This window comes from Rhinatrema bivittatum, chromosome 18, assembly GCF_901001135.1.
Source record: "Rhinatrema bivittatum chromosome 18, aRhiBiv1.1, whole genome shotgun sequence".
Taxonomy (NCBI): Eukaryota; Metazoa; Chordata; class Amphibia; order Gymnophiona; family Rhinatrematidae; genus Rhinatrema; species Rhinatrema bivittatum.
Genome location: NC_042632.1, coordinates 47,545,390 through 47,560,847, shown reverse-complemented (window position 1 = coordinate 47,560,847; position 15,458 = coordinate 47,545,390). Strand labels below are relative to the sequence as shown.

The following is a 15,458-nucleotide window of genomic DNA, read 5'->3' as shown; positions in this document are numbered from 1 at the left end:
GGAGCCTGGTACTTAAAATTCCTCATCACCCCCTGTTCCTGCATTTCCCTCACCCCTGACAATCACTGCCACCACCAGTTCAAGCTAGAAATGTTGCAGGCATGCTGTATCCTGCCCCCCCCCCCCAATTCCCAGCTTCTCTGTTTTTCTGTATGTGCTTGTTCTTAATTTATGGTCTTTTATTCTGTATTAGATAAGTGTCAGTCTGCATTCTGGATATTTGACAGAGGTGAGGGATTCTGCTAACTAGGATGTAGATTCTAGAGCAGTCTGGCTTTCTTTGTTTTTCCAACAGTAAGTGTGTAGTGTGCTCTGTATTTGCAGTGTTGCTTTTTCATAGGTAAAGTTGTTGCTGTTCAGGTCCTGGGTGTTGGTGCTCTTATGGTGTGGCTGGTATGCTATATAATTTCTAAATGTCTTTTTAGCAGGTTTTCATGTTATTTCCCAAAGTGCTTGGCAGGGAAGGGATTTTGAAGTACTATTACTGAAGGGGATACCAGAACTTGAATATATATTTTTTATGGTGAGTTGAAAGGGGAAACTTCCTAATCCTGCTCTGAATAAACTCCAGAACAGGTCAGAACCTACTGAGGTTGACAGTGAAATGCATGAGAGTTTGTTGTCAAGAAAAACTGTGTGGTGCAGATGCATCATTCCCAGATTTCTCACTGATGCAGTAAGTAAAGATTAACATTTTAATGATCGTTTCCTTAGCGATGATCGTCCTTAGCTAAATGATCGTTTCCTTAGCGATAGTTATGGTTCCTTGTAAACCGGGGTGATATGTATACTATACAGGAACCCCGGTATATAAATTCTTTAAATAAATAAATAAATAAATTTTTGTGACACATTTGATATTTTAAAAGAGTATTCTTTCTTCATCATTTTCAACAATAAAATATCTAGGGTTGGTTTATTTTTTAATATAGCTGTTAAATGTAGAGTGCAATATGTCAGGCATGTGAGCATCATCTGTCAAGTGGTCATGATGGCATAAAGGTTGAGAGCTACTGGTTGAGAGGAGTGGGGGAAGAATGGGACTGACTTCTGCTATGAGGAACCCAAATTAGTATGTCAGGGAGGCTGGGCTGATCAATGCTATGACGAGACTGAAGAGTCCGCCACAAGGAGCTTGACGTCGCATGAAGAGGGGGAAGCATGGTTCTCCCAGCATCCAAATTAGCTGCTGTTGTACATTTATTTATTTATTTATTTATTTTTATTTATTTAAGGTTTTTTTATACCGGCATTCAAGAACTCGTTCTCATCATGTCGGTTTACAGAAAACAGGGGTGCAAAAATATAACCAAAAACATAAATAAACGTGGAGAAGAGAAGCAGTTACAATTAACAAGGGTTCATGAACTGGGATTATAAGAAGTAAAAGAGATAGAGGAGGATAATTATATACAAGTGTACAATGTAAATAAGGAGTCCTCTATATATACAAGAGAACAAAATAAATATGGAGTCCACTATATACAGCTACTTAGCATAGGAGTCATTGATGGATCTTGTTAGGTGGAGTTCGGGAAGGCTTGCCTGAAAAGCCATGTCTTAAGTCTTTTCCTAAACGTTAAGAGGCACGGTTCGTTTCTTAGATCTGGTGGGATAGAGTTCCATAGCGGAGGGCCTGCTGTTGAAAGGGCTCGGTCTCTCAAGGTTCTGTGATTAGTAGTTTTTACGGGTGGAACAAGGAGGCATCCTGTGTAGGCTTCCCTAGTCGGTCTTGTTGATTCGTGAACATGGGGAGGAATTTGTAGGTCGATTATGGTGTGTTGGTGAATGATTTTGTATAATAATGTGATGGATTTGTAAATTACTCTGAAGTGGATTGGTAACCAGTGGAGGGCTTGAAGGACTGGAGAGATGTGGTCTCTTTTTCTGGTGTTTGTTAGTAAACGTGCTGCTGCGTTTTGGACCATTTGGAGTGGTTTTGTATATGAGGAGGGGAGGCCAAGAAGAGTCGCGTTGCAGTAGTCTAATTTGGAGAAGATGAGGGCTTGGAGAATGGTTCTGAAATCTTTGGCGTGGAAGAGTGGTCTTATCCTTTTTAAGACTTGCAGTTTATAGAAGCAGTCTTTGGTTGTTTTGTTGATGTGGGCTTTGAAGTTCAATTTATTGTCTATTAGGACACCTAGATCCCTTACATGAGTGGTTTGTAGGTTGGTTGGAAGACAGACTGTGGGTTTATTATCGGGAGTTATGAGTAGGACTTCAGTTTTAGATGAGTTTAGTAACAGATTAAGGCTGTTGAGGAGGCTTTTAATTTCTAGGTGGCAGGATTCCCAGAATTCGAGGGTTTTTGAGTATGATTCTTTGATAGGGATCAGGATCTGGATGTCGTCCGCATAGAGAAAGTGTATTAAGTTGAGGTTGGTGAGGAGTTGGCATAGTGGGAGGAGGTAAATATTAAAGAGTGTAGGGGATAAAGAGGAACCTTGTGGGACTCCGACGGTCGAGTCGTGGCGTGCTGATTCTTTGTTCTGTATTTTTACCTTGTAGCCTCTGTTGGTTAGAAATGATTTGAATCAGGAGAGCGCTAAGCCAGAGATTCATGACTAGAGGAGGAGGCAAACTGGGTCCTAATCCTTAAGTGCGCTTGTGGCTGCTATTGCATATACTCTGGCTGCCTTTCTGGGCTGACACTGAGGGAGACAAGCTGTACTGAGTGATTAGTATGGCCATGGGGGGGGGGGCGGGGAGGGAGTAAAACAAGCACTCAAAGGACAGAAGAGGGCAGGAGGGAGAACATTCAAGAAGAAACCATGTTGGGGGGATGGGACGGGGGGATGACGGGGACAGAAGAGCACTTGGGAAGATGTGGGTGGGGACAGAGAAGAACACTTGGGAAGATGTGGGTGGAGGGGAAGAAGAGTAGGAGGCAAGGCACTCAGGAGGAGATATGGGGAAGATTGTGGAGGGAAGGCATTCGGGAAGTGGCCATGGATGGGTGGACACAGGAGAGAGAGCACTCAGGCAGGGTTTGATTGGAGAAGCTGGGAGGGAGAGGACCTGGAAGGAGGTACAGGAGGGAGATGGCAAGAGGAAAGACGCTCATTCAGGAAGAGGTCAAGGGTAGGGGGAAGCAGGGCAGAAGACATTCAGAAAGGGACCACAGGGACATATGGCAGGAGGGACAGCACTTTGGAAGAGGTCATAGGGAAGGATATCACAAGGAGGGTGGGAAGGACTCAGCATCACCAGAGATCATTTTGAAATCCATCCAGTACTTGCAGTGCCAGCTGCCTCTGAATGCTGAAAGGCATACTCTGAGGGGCAGAGAGAGAGACTGCTGGGGAGGGAGATTGGTAGGGACAGGATGGGGAGGTCCTTGCACTCAAAAAGATTGGGAATGCCTGGGCTATATTTACTTAGTTCTAAATTTTGTATAGAATAGTCATAGCAAGGGAAAGCTATACTGGCAGCTCAGCTTTCCAAAACTGAACATCTGCTGTAGAATTGCCATCTGTTCTCTTGTGCAGTCTAAGCTGGTTTCTTAGCCTGTTTTGGGTAAAATACATAGCACTGTCTACACAAAATGACTGCTTTGTTCCCTGTAGAGCCAGAGGTGCTCAACCCTGTCCTGAAAGCACAACTAGCCAGTCTGGTTTTCAGGATAGCTAAAATGATTATGCATGGATAGATTTGCCTGCACTGATCTCATGCATATTCATGTCAGCTATCCACTTGGGTGTGTCTCTGGGATAGGGCTGTGAATAACTGCTGGATAAGTACATGAAAGCAGTGGCTGCTTTTAAGGTAATCTAACGCTGTAAAATTAATCGCTTGATCTACATGAGTCGGTGGAGACGTTTTAATAAAAATAATTCAATGTTGTTCCCCCCCCATCTATTGCCTGGGATTTTTAGTATTTAGGAACTTTATATGGACCTAAGTTATAAAGTTGTTAAGCAACATGCTTTTAAATTATGTAAACAGCATAAATTAACTATAATGCCTGCTAGTGAGAAGAGTGGTGTTTCTCCTCTGTAGTGTTTATACAAGTGCAGTAGTGGTGTTTTTTTCCCAGTAATGTGTACTTTATAATTTTTTCTTCTAGTGTTTTCTGTTATGCAGCCTGTCTTCAAGGGAAGCAGATTTCTGAAATTGATGGGATCTTCAAAATCAATTTGTAAACTATTGCTCATTTATAAACAGGCAAAGGGTTAATATGAGGACAGCCCTGTTTGAAAGTCAAATTTCAGTAAGGCAAATCCTATTCACAGAGAGTGACAATAGTAGTATTACTGTTTCCACTTTTGTGTCTTGAACTTTTTTCCTTAGATTATATTTTGGATGTGTGTGTTCTTTAATTCTAGTCACTCATGCCAAGTCTTTCTTTCTTGCTTTCTTAAATATTGGGTCCTGTTTCTGCTGTTTTTGTACTTTTAATGTGTTAACTCGCAGTTACTGTGCAATGGATTTCTAATAATTTGCAAACCCATGATTTGGTTCCATTATCTTTGATAGTAGAAAGTGCTTCATAAGACTTAAAATCCTTGTTTTGCCTGAACAAAATAAAAGCTATAAAGAAAAGGGGCTTTATTTTGTTTTGTAATTGCCAAATCATGGAAAGAGTACTGCCTTCATCCTTCTACTTAAAATAGAAATGAATGTCATATTTCAGCACCACATGGCTTATTTTAGGCACATAACTGAATGTAGCAAGTGCTCATCAAAGGGCAACTTCTGTTTGTATATTGGTAGAAAGGCAGTAATCATATGGGGTCCAAATACAAAAATTGATGTACAGTGTTTACAGAAAAGCATTAGTGCAATATATGTTTGCTGTTCATGTATGTTAGACATCTATGTAATGCTAATAAAAAAACATCTGTATCTCCCTTTATTTTCACCAGAAGATGATGCGTCCAGTTGCAAGCGGTAATCCAGCTTTCTGTGGGACTGGCAAAACGTCATGCCTTAATGAAGACAGTGTGAGAACGACTGACCAATATGACTTATATTCAGCTCAAGAAAACAAATATAGCCACACACTTAGCCAAAAGCCCGTTGCTTGCCAGAGGCAAGAAACATTCAGTGAAACTCACTTGCAGACCACGAGTGGCCGGAATTTAGAGACAAAAGATGATCTAAAGAAGAAGAAAAACCTCAGCAGGTCTGGTAAACGTGGCCGACCATCGGGAACCACCAAATCTGCAGGATATAGAACCAGCACGGGCCGACCTCTTGGGACCACCAAAGCAGCTGGATTTAAGACAAGTCCAGGCAGACCCTTGGGTACGACTAAAGCTGCGGGATACAAAGTCAGCCCAGGGAGACCTCCAGGTAGCATTAAAACTCGATCACGGCTTGCAAATCTAGGTTACGCATGCAATAGTGCAGCATTTCCCTATGCCACAGCCCATACCAGAGGACTGCATGTGGTTGGGGAAAACAATAGCAAAGTCAAGCAATCTAATGAGTAGAGAATTTCATTACTTCATTTTTTTAAATGGTCAGTCAGAAAAGACCAAGTTTTGACACATTTTCAGTGCTTTTATATAAATAGTTTTCAGATCTTTTGGAATCCTAAATTTTTGGGCTGTTTTGAAGGACTCCATACAATCACTGGAATCCTACCAAGCAGATATTGGTGAAGGGATGTTAGCCTGACTTTGCGTTTTACTTAATGTAACTTAACTGGTTTTTTTTTAAATTTTGTTTGTAAACAAGAGTGATACTATTCTCATTCATTAGTTACCATACAAATATTCAAAACATTTTAATTACAAAGTACATCGAAAAATAGAACACATTTTGCTGTACACAGCTCATAAAATTGAACACGGGTGCACAGGTGGGATTAGGTGGAGCTTTATATGGTAAAGGAAAATCTAGATTTACTACTCAAGACCTATGTTATCCGGAGAAATATATAGAACAAACTCATTGTGTTAATCGGCATCTCCCAGATATTTGCAGGTATTCAGGTGATCTTGAAACCTTGTTTTGTTGATGGTAGTAATTAGAAAGTTACTGGCAGACAGGTAACATAAACCAATTCAACTGATGTTCCAATACTTTATTTTGTGTTAACTGATCATATACTGCTTGCAAAATTCTGCAGCATGCTAATTGGCTACGAGCATGCAGGATAAATGCTACAAATTATTCATATCAAAATTGAAGTATGTGAGAGATGGCTGCAGGTCCTTAATGTACTGTGCTACTTTTATTTACCATGTCAACACATTTGTATTGTGCTGTAGAACAATGTTCAGGACATTAAATTCAATGGTAACGTCTTTGTATATCTACATGACTACAGTTGAAACACAAAATACAAATTAAAAGATCTTTTATGGTGAACCTTGGAAATATTCACGTAATGTGAATGATGTAGCTACTTTCCCCACGTTTTCAGTCTGGGACGTTGCAGCTTCCAAAGCACACTGTTCGTTTTGTTTCTAGGTTGCAGTTATATTACTGATGTAAACAAGATGCACTTTACTGTATTTGTTTTTAAACAGTGCAGTAAAGTAACTGTCCAACCTTTAATCTATGCTTGTTCAAGTGGGGCAAGGCCTACATGATACTGTGCATTTCCTTGCCAGATTAGCTATTTGCATCCAGAAATGTTCCACTTTAGACTAGTTGTGTATATTTTAATGAAAACCTTGTATATGAATAATCCTCATTAATATTGCATATATTTATGGTAATTTTAATAGATGTAAATAAAAACGTGTGCAAAAGCATCGACATAAAAGGATACTAAAGATATAAGATGATCAGTAACACATAATACCAAATGACAGTAGCATGGGAGAGCAGTAAGTGCTGTTGAATATGAGCTAGTTTTTTCTGAGATGTAAGTTCTGATGTTTAATGACTGTGACTTTAAGAGCAGATGCCATTTTTCATCCTACCTTTCTTATCAGGAAAAAAGCAGCAAGCCTTCAGGTGTTCCAGTGATGCCTAAGACACATGAGCTGGACTTTTTACTATGAGGTCTTGAATTGTATATTGGCACTGGGTTCATGGGCACAGGCCGCAAACAAAAATATTGGCCTCATCAAACTTTGGTATTGTACAGACCATATACAACAATGAGTTTGCTGAACTGGATGGCTTCTTAATCAGTTGATAAACTACTGGCAGCTAAACAGCTACTTAAAAATATGGGTTCTTCATGCTGAAGCTATTACAGCGCGCGCTGTACCTTGTTACTTAATGAACTGGGCATTTAATCCAATTGGTGTAACTTCTGACACACGCAAAGGCTAATTTGGTAATTCCCTTTTCGGAGACATCCGTTTTGTTGTACACAATATTCAACACAAGACTGCTTCGTTAACACCTCTAAAGCAATGGTGGCACATCCCTATAGCAAGGACGTTGCATGTTGCCACTGTGGCTTAGACTCCCTTAGAACCTTCCTCTTGTTTTTCCTGTTTCATCCCCTTTTTTTGTCCCCCCTTGTGCATCTGCTACATGGTGCTGTGCAGTGTGTCAAGACAGTGCTGATGTATTATTGTTATACTATTGAATGAATTTTGTATTTCAAGTATGTTGGTGGAACGGATTATCAAATTTACATTCATCAGTGTTTAATAGTACCTTAAGAATGCGATGGGATCCCAAGTTTAAAGGGGGTAAGCAGTGTGACTTCTGAACGGGCTTGCATTCATTAGATGGGAGTGAGTTGATACATTAGATTTGTAAATCTAAAACCATAGGAGCACTTGCTGGGCATGTTCTGAGTGATCCATTTCATCCTTGATTCAGATGTGTGTACTGGAGTCATGTTGGAGAGAATAGGGAGGTTAAAGTGTGAAGTAAGATTGTGTACAGCTCTCTGCTCCTGTAAGTGACCTGCAAAATTCAGTACATTTTGGCTTTATCAGCATTGATTACTGGTAAGGTTAAACACTCAAAAAGAAGAAAGTTACTTCAATATTTCTCCTAGATGAATAAATGTTCTTTGGCTTATTTCATCTTGTAGTAGTGAGATCTTTGTTCTGCTGTGTGGGCAATGATCAGCTTCAAAGTAATTTTGTTTTGTAATTTGCTTTTCTTGTTTTACAATACTTGTGGGTTTTTATTGCCTTATACATATATATATAACTAAATCTTGTAAAGAAATATAAAGTGAGGGCCCTTTTGACACTTTTTTTTTTTTTTTGCTATTCATTTATGTGGAAGAAAATAAATGAAGCCCTTGCTTTTTAACTTTATGCAGCAATGATTGTTAACTTTAAATTTGTTGCTTTGCTAGTCATTAGGACAAGATCCCATTACGGTTCTCCTGTGTGTCTTGCAAGCTAGTATGCCAATTCCCCCCCCCCCCCCCCAAAAAAAAAAACAAAATATAGGTGACTTTCACGATCGGTTTTGTATCCAAATCCGTGGTTACTGCATTGTGGCATCATAGCCCTTTTTTTTTTTTTAATTGGCTGCATTTTATTCCAGTCTGGCTTCTGTCTTTCAAATGGGGTTAATTTATCTCCACATTTATTTGACGTGGGACAAGATCATTACCAGTTATTAGAGGATGTGACAGTAATTGAGAACTTGGGTTTATGAAGTGATCTCTATGTTGTATGCTTGGGGCAAAACTGTGTAGCAATTAGAACCTGTGTTGTGTATGGAAGTTTTGCGTTTTCTTTTAAGAAAAATGAACCAATGTAACAGAATCACCTTTGAGCAAGTCATTTTTATTTGCATGAAACGGGTACAGCAGTGACTGCCATTTTCCTAATGTGATTCAAACATAAGTCACAGTGTGCTGTAGGTGGCTGAAAGCCAGCCAGCCAGGCTGTCTGTTTTCAGGTGTACAGCCAGTTATCTTGGCTTATATGGGCCTAAAGGATCTAATCTAAATTGAAATGGTGGGCTATTCAAGGTAATGCAGATGTCTCAAAACTCCCCATCAACTAAAGTGCTGGTTCAGGTTTTGCACGTACAAATCTTTGTACAGCTTCATGTTTCTGCTGGATTGAGATAGATGTTCCCTATAGTAGTATAAAGGGAGGCAGTCATCATTGAGCTGGGCCTTATGAGCTTCTATTCCCACTTGCTATGCTTCCTATGTCAGAAGGCTAATGCAAGAGTTATAGAGAAATATGGATTTCCAGGTTACTTGGTGTGTACTGCACAGTTTCATAACCCTTCCTTGTAACAGGAGAGAGATAGCTATCTCCTACCAGCTCAGTTAAGGAGTGTGGGGGGTGCTCCTTTAGCTAAGCAGTAGTCATTGGTTTGGAATCCAGTGGATGCAAGCTCAAACCTTGAGATCGTAGTTTAGAAAAATAGGTGATTGAGTCTTGAACCCTACTACACCCTATTTCAATGAATTGTTCATAATTATTTAGATTATAAAAATTCTGTATCGTCTCTTTATATTTTTTATAATACACATTTTAACATTTTGTTTTTTAATGTCTATAAAGTTTAGCAAATGGTAGCCTTTTTTTTTCCTTTTCTTGTTTTAAAGTAAATGTACATCCTTGATTATATTCCGTGTCACCTTTGGAAAGTATTATGATGTTATAGCAAGTCTTTAAGAAGTTTAATGCTCATCATTTAAGTAATCAGACTACTTCATGATTCTTAAATATTTCACACTACGCTTTCCTCCCCAAGGTTATGGAGGAAATAAATACCCATTAGACTAATATCAGGACTCTGTCCTATGCTGTAAAACGTCTGATAGATGCTGTATGGGTTTTACTTGTGTGTCCATGAACTTAAGCTACTCGTGAAATTGTGTATGGGAATGGAGTAGTGTTCAGGATCTATGTATTTAGTCATATGGATGTATATTTATTAATAAAGTCATTACTTTAAAACTGGTTTGGTTTGGTTTTGTAGCATCAAACTGTAATATTAAAGAGCAAAGACAAATATTGCCCTAGCCTCATGGAAGGATACAAGTAGCTGTGAACATTGAGGGCAATGGCACTCAACACATGCTTGACAACTTGATAAATACAAGCACTGCCTGTAGTAATAGTCACAATTGATTCTTGAAACCCTGTATTGTTGAAACCAGTTTTCCTGTAGGAAACAATATTATACACAATGTTATTCACAGGAGATTTTAGTTCCAACCCCATTTTTATATAAGGGCCCCCCCCCCAGCTTCATAGGAGCCAGACCCAGGCATAGATGACTACTGACACTATAACCGAAGAGACTGGCATTTTCACAGGGGGCAGGGGAAAAAAAGCAGCAACATAAACACACATTTTCTTCCAGCAGGCAGCTTGCATTGAATTTTGCTTCTTGCTGTGTGTGCTCTCAGCACCTCCTGCATGCTCGGTGCAGAGGGCAGATGGTGGTGATGTCTTGACATGCTAATATCAGGTCCTGGTATCAAACTTGGGTGTAGGACCTCCAACACTTGTTATGGAGCAGGATATTAGGTGATGTAAAACTGAGGACTTGCCCTATTAGAAAGCATTGCTTGCTTGCTTTTAAATTTCTCTCTTCCAATACTGGCTGAAAGCAGTTACAAAACATTCCAGTACTGTTACCTGTAATCCTATTAATACAGGTGCGCACAAAATATCTTCAGCATCTGAATAATACCAATTATAAAAACATAAGTCCTAGTTAAAAACTATAAAACACATATATTACATATTACACATCTGTGCTAACTAAAGGTTGCTAAAAATAACCATGGTTTTGCAGCTCTTCTAAAACCCAGCAGGTTCATCAATTAGTGAGCCTCCTTGGGGTGCAAGGTCTACAGCAAAAGTGAAAGATTATTTCCTAGTACTCTCATTTTATCTTTCAGAGGAGGAAGTTAAGGAGGGTCTCACCTGTTGATCTTAAGGCTCAGAGTAGGATTCATAAGACTCTCCATTTACGTTTTTAAAAGGTCAGGGATAATGGACAGGCACATGCGTGCGGGATTTTAAAATCTGCGCAGGCAGGCCCGCGACTCGCATGCACAGGAGGGGAGAATTTTAGCTAAATACGTGTGGCAATGCATTCAGAGGGAACTTCCCTAATCCTACTCTTCCCCTCTCCTCCTCACCTAACCCTACCTATCCCTAATTTTTTTTTATTTTAATATTTGCTGCTCCGCGGAAGCAAAGTAATCTCTGCGTGCCGGCTGCCTGCTGGGGCATGCTTCCCCAGAACAGCGGCTGATGGTGCTGTCCTGGCCCACACCCACTCCCTGCCCAGACCATGCCCTCAGTCTGCCCTTTTTGCAGGGCCTGGCACTGTCACATAACCCCTGTTTGTTTGTTTTTTTTATGTGCGTGGCCCTTTTTAAAATCGGGCTGTTATTGCATAAGGCAGATTGTAAGTCCTATGGGGATAGAGAAATACTTTCAGGTACTGGCGGTAACTCGCCTTGAGCTAACAAAATGCGTGAGCTAAACGAACAAAAGAAAAGTGCTTTTTCATTCAATACAGTTTTATATTAAGCTGCGGAATCTGTTGTCAGAAAACATGGTCAAGGATACTAATTCGGAGAAGTTTAAAATTAGTTTTGGACAAATACTTGGAGCAAAAGTCCATCAGGCATTATGAGCCAGATAGATCAGAGAAAGCCATTACTATCCCCATGACTGAATAACAAGAAACAGATTTACTTTTGGGATTGGCCAGGTAATTATGACTCGGACTGACCACTATTGGAGAGAGGATGCTGGGCTCAATGGACCTTGGTCTTGACCTACCATGGTATATCTCATGTTCTTATAGTTTTCATAGTACAACTATACACAGTTTTAATTAAAATAGAGGAAGCAAATATGCCCATAAGGAATCATGTATCAAGCGCTCCAGCCTGAAAATTGGAAAAAAGATTTACAAAGGTTAAATCTGTTGAACACAGCATGACATAATGCTGTTTCTAAATCTTGCATGGAAATAGTATCCATCCTTTGGATGCAATAATGTTTAAAAGGCTATTTTTAAATCTTGTCCTCCTGTTGTAAATTTTTTTCCTTCATGCCACAAAATTGAGAACAGTCCAAAGTACCACCATGATGATCTTGAAAATGAACAGGATATTAGTCTTATTTTTATATCTGACTATTAAACATTCAGCATTTTAATTTTAATTATATTTTAGCCTGGCAATTTCCTCTTACTCCAGTTTGGGGTTTCAGCTCTTGGAACCAGCCTCTGTTGGGCCACAATTTTATCAGCTTTCATTTGCAATAACCTATTTTCATAACTCTTCCTAGCTCAACCACTACAGAGCCGGGCCTTGGCTGGAAGCCACAGACTGCAATTTGGAACATGGTACAAGTGCATCCTAGCCAAGGATGGATGTCATCCACTACCACCCCTGCTTCAGTGCTATGGTACGCTGTCCTCACCCAACCTGGGAAATGTCTGAGCTATGGTGCCATCCCCTCCCACCGAATCTCTGTTCCAGTGGTGATCTTCATAAGGAAGGGAGGGAGGGAGGGGGGGGGGGGGGGGAGAATAAGCCTGAGCCTATACACTCTGTCCGCTGCATGCAAATCCCAGAGCAAATGGGCTCTGTAAGTAAAAGCTTAGTCCCCTTGCTCACTGACCTATGCTAATCACCACTGGAGCTGAGGTTGGGGTGCCTTCATAAGGCTGGATCAGGACTATGGAGAAGCTAGGGGTGGGGGCAGGAAAGTTGTTGCCGCTCCATATTTTGCCACCTTAGGCACAAGCCTAGTAAGCATGTGTGTAAAGCCAGGCCTGCTCCTAGTTCTACCTTGTAGATGTCATGATTAAACAAGAAGTGAGATTCCTTCCATCTACAGGCTGTGAGCAGTGCCGCGGCAGCATTCCCAGCTATCCTAGGAATCTGTATTACTGAGATACCTGACAAGACTCAACCATTCTACATTTTAATTTCCTTATGTACTTGGCCATATTGGTAAAGAACACAAATGTATATTATGAAAATTGAATTAATATATTTAGTTTTATAATCCAGTCTATAGATTTAGGTATAATTGCAGGCTTTCTGGTTACCAAAAGGGTGCATATGCCCAATCTTTTGCTACAAAAATGTATGCTGCTTGACACTTGAAGGACCATGTAGCTTTTGCCAAATCTTGTTTTAATATTAGGAGAATCATCAAAATAATCTCCTAAAATGAGATCCATTTTAAGGCTCTTCCAATTTTAGACTATATGGATAGTAATTAATTTTTTTTATTTTCTAGTTATTTCATTTATTTTTAAAATGGGGATGTTCTTAATCCTTTTGTTAGTATAATTATTTTATTTAGATTTAGCTCACAACTTTTCTTATGAGGGTGGCCTTGAGGAAATTCACTGCTTATCCCAGGACTAAGCAGCATGGACCAAATACTTGTAATCTGGATTGGCTAACTTTGGAAACAGGATACTGGGCTTGGTGCACCTTTGGTCTGACCCAGAATGGCAATCTTAAATTGTTATGCTCAGTGAAACTGTGTGTGTTTTGGCTTCATGGGGCTGCCTTACCACATCTCTATCTGTCCTACCCATAGAGGTGACCTTGAAACCAGTTTGAAAAATGTATTTATTTTGAGAGAGGACAGATATATTTTGTGCAGTTAGTGATGACTACTGTCTGTCAATCAATGTAGTGTGATGTTATTAGCAAATGTGATTCCATGGAGAAACCTGAGTAAATTATAAGCACTGGTCACGTGTCTCATAGTCAAACACTTCCTCTTTCTCATCCCATTCATCAGTCTTAGCTTCGCCCCTCTGGATCTTTGAAATATGACTCCCCTCTTTTTTTTTTTTCTTGTCCATAACTCTTCCACCTTTTCCAGATTAAGAAGTGAAACCTATACTTTAAGATTTTTTTGGCACTTTACATTCATGTCCTATTGATATTTCACTAGCCCTAGATGGTTTACAATCTAGCCTAATTTACGAAGCATTTTTGCCATAGATACAGCATGGGGGAAAAAAGCCTTAGTAAATCAGGCCCTGGGTTTGTACCTGAGGAAATAGAACTTAAAGTGCCTTGGCCACAGTCAATGAAGGGGCAGTTGAACCCTAGTGCCCCAGGTTCATACCCTACTGCACCACATCACAAAATGCCCAAGTACCATAGCTTTAGCCACCACTTCTGTCCCTTCTATCGGTGCCAGGTGCCGACTGGGAGGGTGGGATTGGGCAAGGTTATGATTTATTAAGTTGCTCCAAATAGTGATTCCAGCTTTCGCCGGGGCTTTAGACGTGAAGATGTGATCCCTGAATTAAGGGAAATCAGTAACCCTATCATCAATCCATGTGGGAGCTTTAGGCTTTATTTTGCACCACCCCGGTACTTCAGTCGTTCCTTAACATCTTAATTACCGACTGCAAGACGTTTTACAGTGTAAAGTTAACACCTGCTTTTCGCCCTTTGATGCGGCGCGAACTCAGTCGCAGTTTGGAAGGCGACACCTCTCGCCTGCTTCCGCCGCAGAGCCTGCGCCCCCAGCATTCCGCCATTAAAGGGCGCCGACAGGCGGCGCAAGCGCAGAAGGCGGGCGGCGAGGCGCTCGCGACCCGGAAGCAGAGCGGCCGTGCCAGCCGGAAACAGGAAGCTGCTCCAGGCTTTTCGCTCGGTTGCCGGGGAGACAGTGCTCGCTGCCTGGGCCTCAGTATGTGGCCTTCGCCGTTCCACAGCCTCCGCCTCTGGGTGCTGGCCCTTTCTTTTCTGGCGGCCTCGATCACAGGTCAGTAAAGGTGCGGAGAGGAGAGTGGACTCCTTTCTTTTCTTCCCGTAGTCTAATTCCGATTTAATTTCCTTCTCGTTCCTTGCACACTTGCCATGTTTTGGAAGCGTGTAATAAGTTAGAGAGCAGGGGGTTGGGTCGCTATGCCTGCGTGTTATTGTTTCTGGCCTTTTAGCCAATATAGCTCCCAAGAGACAAATTTAAGGAATTTAGTGGCATTAGTATAAATGAATGTAGGGTAAGGTGGTTCTCCTTGCGAAGTGTACTAAAATGCCACGACTTGAAAGAAAGCTACCCGGCAATGTAATATTTTGGGAATTTTGTCTCACAAGCACTGTTACTAGAAAGATAAGGGTTTTTTTTGCTTTTCGGTGGCAGATGAAACCTTACGGTTAATTTGTATTTTCTAGCAAATGCCTTATTTTGCTCATTCTGTTTGGGACTTCAGAGAGTTTGTGTGCTGCCGAAATGTATTAAGATAATGCCGTACAAATCATCTTTTGGTGGCTGATGTATTAAGCTTTCTGGTAGTTGATGGTGAAGATCCACAAGTTATCGTGGAGGAGTCATTGGTGATTAAGTGGCAGGTTGCATTGCTGTTTCCATGGGAGATAGAGACTCAGGAACTATCCCCTGCTGGGATAGTCATCGGTGGATATTACCAAAAGATCCAGCTTTGACATCAGTGTCAGCTGTACATTGGGGGAGGGGGGTACCCAGGACAGCTATGTGCCTGCAACCAGCAACAGAACTACACTAAGAGAAAGTCCTCAGTGGCCCACCGTAGAGTTGGGACAGATCCAGATAGTCATCATTGGTCCAGCATAGGATCGTGTC

At 40.8% G+C, this 15,458-nt stretch overlaps 2 protein-coding genes across 5 annotated transcripts in view; both read left to right on the top strand.

Moving 5' to 3' along the window:
* The window catches only part of C18H5orf24 (chromosome 18 C5orf24 homolog), a 32,153-nt gene extending 23,839 nt beyond the window's left edge, over positions 1-8,314 (top strand). Inside the window, exons 2-3 of one of the 3 annotated variants that reach the window (XM_029583648.1) lie at positions 4,866-5,295; positions 6,891-8,314. In XM_029583648.1, the coding sequence (XP_029439508.1) occupies positions 4,869-5,295; positions 6,891-6,931 (468 nt within the window). In that variant the 5' untranslated portion in view covers positions 4,866-4,868 and the 3' untranslated portion in view covers positions 6,932-8,314. Of the gene's footprint in view, positions 1-4,865 lie in introns of all 3 variants that reach the window. The other 2 variants (XM_029583647.1, XM_029583646.1) reach the window with 2 other exon arrangements.
* Positions 8,315-14,288: 5,974 nt separating this feature from the next.
* Positions 14,289-15,458, top strand: part of LOC115079631 (pterin-4-alpha-carbinolamine dehydratase 2-like) — a 44,746-nt gene continuing 43,576 nt past the window's right edge. For both annotated transcript variants that reach the window (XM_029583340.1, XM_029583339.1), the window contains exon 1: positions 14,289-14,621. In XM_029583340.1, the coding sequence (XP_029439200.1) occupies positions 14,309-14,621 (313 nt within the window). In that variant the 5' untranslated portion in view covers positions 14,289-14,308. The remainder of the gene's footprint in view (positions 14,622-15,458) is intronic.